The following is a 5,275-nucleotide window of genomic DNA, read 5'->3' as shown; positions in this document are numbered from 1 at the left end:
ACTGAGAACTGAAACCATTCTGTAGGAAGTTCTTTCTTCCCCCTCCTATGCAAAAATCCCAGTCTGGCCAGATTCCTTTTTTAACACACAAATACTAATAGCAACTTTCACCCAGCCCTAAGTAAAACGAACTGCTCTTGCAATCCTGTCTGTACTACCCTTCCAGATTAAATTGTCTTTATTTACTCCCAGCCCTGTCTCATTTTGTCCTAATACATATGGAATTTTTGCTTAACAATATCATGATGCAGCTCAGAGTTCACATCCTTTTCTTAATTTACAGTACATGGTATTTTTCTACCAGGGCACAGTTAACGACCTATAAAGGTCTCCGCTTAAGTAAGGCGTTCCTGTCTGTGAACCATCACCCAGACACATGGAATACGAAACTGTGTGTCTCACACAAAAGTTTATTGAAGTGGTAGATTTCTTTTTTTTTTTTTTTTCCCACTGTACAGCAAGGGGGTCAGGTTATCCTTACATGTATACATTACAATTACAGTTTTTCCCCCACCCTTTCTTGAAGTGGTAGATTTCTTATAGGTACAGAAACACAAGCAAATGAGCCAGGAGGAATCTTCCCCCTGCCTCTAACCTTAGGCATCATCTCCCTTTTAATGATAAAAGCAAACAGAGGTGGGAAGTTGCTCTCCTCCCTGAAGTCTCTTGAACTGCACAACCTTCAAAATTAGTGTCGATTAGTGGCAGATTGTAGCATAAATGCCATGTCCTTTCCCTTAGCAACACTGTTTTCCTCAGTGGGACTAAGCCCCTTCTTACCACCACTGGCAACTCAGATGATTAACCAAAGCAAGCGCGTCTCTGCTAGTGCATCTAGTCCGTTTCTGCTAAAGCTTGGCTGGAAGCTGAATTGGTCCCCTGAAATCCAGGTGACCTACTGGCTTGTTTCATGATGTCTGAGCTCCCTACTGGAGCAACAGTTCCCCTCCAATTACTTAGCTTTCCTTATCCCACCGGGAGCCCACGGGCAAGTGAGACATCGGCCCAGGAACTGAGAACCATCCAAGTCTCAGACAGGTGAAGCAAAGAGGCTGGTGAGTCACAGGTGCCAAGGGGTGTCTCTGGGGCTCCAACTCTCTGGCAGCAGAAAAGTGGACAGTTTGACCATCTTCAGTTCTGCAAGGGTCCAAGATTGATCAGAAGCTTCAGACGCCTAGGAACTTCATCCTCCATTCCCCACAAGATGCCTGTGGAGACACTCGGCAACCAGGCAGCCCACGCTGCCACACCAATTCCCTAAATCTGATTCTCTTGAACCTGGAAGTTCTGGGAAATCGCGGGCCAAGGCTAATGATGTTAGTCTGGGCACCAGCCAAACCATTTCTCCAGAGATCCTGGTCCTTGGTGACCATCTCCCTTCTTGGCTTGGTTGTTTTAATGAGAGGCTGGAGTCAGGTCAGAGGGGCTCAACGGCTCCCTGGGATCGGCCACTGAAGTATCAGGAACGTTCCTGTGGGTGCTGGGTTCCCCAGTGAGCTCGAGGCTTGTGCTGCGGTTATTGTTGGACTCCTCCAGCACCTTCCTCCGCAGGCAGCGGTTGATCAAGGTGGATAAGAAGTTGGGGAAAGATGGGCTGGAGAAGTAATACACCAAAGGGTCCAGCATACTGTTCATGTAGGTGAAGCTGAGGGTGATATAAAACGCCAGGTCCACCGAGCGGTAGATGTCACAGTTCTCCGTTCCAGCAGTGCGGAGAAGCCAGAAAATGCGGATGCGCACGGCCACGCTGGGCAGGAAGCAGATGATGAAGACGATGGCCACCACCATGACGAAGTTGATGGCCCTCTTGATCTTGACATGCCGGTCCATTTGTCGCTGCCGCAGGCTCCAGACAATCCTGGCCGAGCAGAACAGGATGATGCCCAGGGGCAGGAAGAACTCCAGGAGGAACATGGCATCATGCCAGCGGAAGGTATTGCAGATGCTGAAGCTACTGCACAAATATGAGTCGTGCTTCTTGATTAACATCGTTTTGTTCAGGAGGTGGACCGTCAGGCCAATTGTGAGGCCCCACAGGAGGCAGGAGATGATGGCTGCTGTGCGATTGGAGATCTTGTTCAGAGCGTGGTGGGGATGGACCACCCGGAAGTACCGGTCCACGGCCACCACTGTGAGGAAGATGATGCTGCCCTGGCGGTTCATGGCCAACATGAAGAGCATTATTCGGCAGGGGATGTCCCCAAATCTCCAGTCCCACTTCCTCACATAGTTGTCCGTCAGGAATGGCAGGCAGATGATCAGGAGAAAGTCAGCCACGGCCAGGTTGAACAGGAAAATCCGGCTGGATTTCCAAGACTTGAGGTGGAAGCAGAAAATCCACAGAGCAAGGCCATTACCCAGGAGCCCGAACACAAACTCCAGCCCCACCACCGGCGGCAGCACCTTGGCAATGAAGTCATCCCGGAACACACAGCAGTTCTTGTCGCCTATTTTCAGAAAATGATTCTGCTGGTGGGACGGGTTCATGATTGAATTGAGCTGGTTCTAGGGAGCGCCTCACCTAGCCAATGCTCAAAGAAAGAGGTGTGGGTCTGAGTGGCGAACCTGTGGTTCAGTGCTCGCCTTTATGTCATGTCAGGGTGTTGAAATAGATGACTGAATGGTTACCAGGAAACTACGAAATCGCCTTAAAAAAAAAAAAAAGCCAGCAAGGCTCTTATGCAACCTACTGTTTGCATAAACAAGTAATAAAAAAAAAAAATCCCCTGGGCACACAGGAACCCACAAATTCTTCTAAATGTAAAGAATATGTTTAGACAAGCAGACTGTCATTGTGAATTACTGAAATGTGGAGGGCCTCCTTGTGGAAGGCTGCATGCCTGTATGCTGAAAACATAGCACAGGAGAATTAATTCCCTGTCCTGTGGTTGGCTTACATAATGAACGAAACAACAACAGCAATAATAACTTAGTATACTCAACAGAAACATGAATAATTAGTATGGAATATTGCCGTGCATGTATTTTAAGAAATGGTAGAATGTGTATACGGTTTTGGGGGGCGGATTCGTGTTTTTATTTTTTGGAAAAGCGGAGAGGACAGTGATTTTCTAATATTTTATGAGAACAGATGTGTTGCGTTTGATGTTCCCATGCCATCTTCTCTGTACAAACATGGGTTGCTTTGCTGCACCGGACCGATGCAATTAATCTCTAGTAATGAAAAAAAAAATGCTATTTGAGAACAGCATGCAATTTCATAAGATGTTTGAAAACTTGAACCCTGTGTGGCTTGCCAGTGCTGTGTTACAAGAAGTTGGGGTTTTTTCTTTGTGTTAGATTTGGAGATACCTCCATGCTCAAGTAAGTAATGCATTGTTAGGCCCATGATTTTTTTAATTAGTGAGTTTTATTTTTTTAGAGCAGTTTTAGGTTCACAGCAAAATTGGAAAGTACAGAGCGTTCCTGTATATGAGCTGTCCCCAAAAGCACACAGCCTCCCCTATGAAGTGCATGGCATTTTAAAAGCCCCCATTTTTAGAAAATTAAACTTAGAGAGCCTGAGAAGACTTTGAACTCTGCCTCACAGCCAGTCACCAGTTTCACACATCATTTCTTTGCTTTTCAGTGTAGTTGGGTGTAGCCAGACAGAACACTTCCACCCTGTAATATTTGGGGCTGACAAATTCCTGCTGTGCAAGAGCTCCTGAGTTGTCTTGCTTTGAGTGAGAAATTGAACATTTGTTTCTTTAGTTGCACACCCAGGTCCCATAATAGGGGTTTGTAGTCTCTTCACAGTAAAAGAGGGTCAGGATGATCTCATGTTAGACTCACCTGGGAATGAGAGGCACCTGATGAAGACGATGATGAAGACGATGTTGGCACCTACTTCACGGAGAGCTTCCCATAGGCAGGAGACCACGCTTGATGCTTTCAATATGTTATCTTCTTTTACCCTGACCCTGGCCCCGAGGTAAGGACTATTACTGATTCCTATCTCAAAATGAGGAAAGTGAAGCTCAGAGAGGTTGGTCATATGTTCAAGGCTACATATCTAGTAAGATTTCAATCTGGCACTGACTTCAAAGCCTGTGTCTCTAACCATTACACGACACTGCCTCTCACTGTATTCCTGCTCCATCTATAAGGATGCACTGGATTGCAGTCACATTATGTGAGAGTAGGAAGCCTCGAGTGAAATGACTAGTATCTGTTCCCCCGCTTTACTGCCTGTGAATATCCTGCTTCCTTCTTGGGTGAATATGGACTTGTCAATGACATTCATAAAGTAAGCCTAAGGGCCTTTTTTAATGAAGAGTCAGAGAAACTGACTATTCACAATAGTTATTTCTTTTTCTTTCTTTCTTTCTGGCCACACCCTCAGCATATGGAAGTTCCCAGGCCAGGCACTGCCCAAGCCACAGTTGCAACCTATGCCTCAGCTGTAGCAATGCCAGATCCTTTAACTCACTGTGCCAAGCCAGGGATCATACCCACACCTCCACAGAGAGCAAAACCTCTGTAGTCAGATTCTTAACCCACTGCACCTCAGCAGGAACTCCCACAATAAGTCATTTTTGGGAGCTGGAATTTGCCAGGGAGTCTCCCTTTTGAAGTTTTACAGTTTTATTTATTTACATATTCTTTTAATTTTTAAAATATTTTTTTCTGGCTGCTGCCATGGCATATGGAAATTCCTAGGCCAGGGATCAAATCCACGCTGGAGCTGTGACCTATACCACAGCTTCAGCAACACCAAATCCTTAACGTACAGCCCTTGGCCAGGGTCTGGGTTTGAACCGGTGCCTCCACAGAGACAAGCTGAATCACTAACCCACTGCACCACAGTGGGAATTCCTACAGTTTTGTAATGTGTTTTTTTTTTTTTTTTAAACAAGTCATGGGTAAAAAGTTAAGAAAGAACAACAAATATTGTTACATTTGGAGGAAAAAAGAGAAACAAGAGGCCCCGGAGGCTTATTCTGGCTCCATCGTGAATACCTGAGCTTTCTCACAGGTAAAGTGAGGGGTGAGGCCATCTTCCACCTTCCTTCCAGCTCTCACATCCTGTAAGTCTAAACTGAAGTTCTCAACTACTCAGAATGGCAGTTCCGGCCTCCCTGGATCCTGGCCACTGCTATGGGATTTCCAGTCTCCCCGCTGGGTGGCTGGCATGTTTTATCTTGCTTGGGTCCTTCTTTCATGTATTTTTTTTTTTTTTCCTTACTGGTGCATGAGTTGTACAGAAACTTGTCACAGTGAATCATTTCAACTAGTGATTCCACCCCAGTTTGGTGGAAACTCCACTTACCAT

The 5,275-nt window shown here is 46.0% G+C and overlaps 1 protein-coding gene across 1 annotated transcript; it reads right to left on the bottom strand.

The window, feature by feature from the left end:
• Positions 1-392: 392 nt before the first annotated feature.
• On the bottom strand, positions 393-4,467 carry HCAR2 (hydroxycarboxylic acid receptor 2). Its single transcript, XM_021072989.2, has one exon. It carries the CDS (start codon positions 2,485-2,487, stop codon positions 1,396-1,398), a length of 1,092 nt encoding a protein of 363 aa, XP_020928648.1. The 5' UTR covers positions 2,488-4,467; the 3' UTR covers positions 393-1,395.
• Between the last annotated feature and the right edge of the window lie 808 nt (positions 4,468-5,275).

The sequence above is a fragment of the Sus scrofa genome, chromosome 14 (assembly GCF_054392235.1).
Source record: "Sus scrofa isolate SSC_HxYL_T2T_F1_AM1 chromosome 14, Sscrofa_HxYL_maternal_Yorkshire_Landrace_v2.0, whole genome shotgun sequence".
Taxonomy (NCBI): Eukaryota; Metazoa; Chordata; class Mammalia; order Artiodactyla; family Suidae; genus Sus; species Sus scrofa.
This window is presented reverse-complemented; position numbering and strand designations above follow the sequence as displayed.

What these genes read in the sequence shown, in the direction of transcription:
- HCAR2 (XM_021072989.2), bottom strand. Translation starts at nt 2,487, where the DNA reads ATGAACCCGTCCCACCAGCAGAATCATTTTCTGAAAATAGGCGACAAG.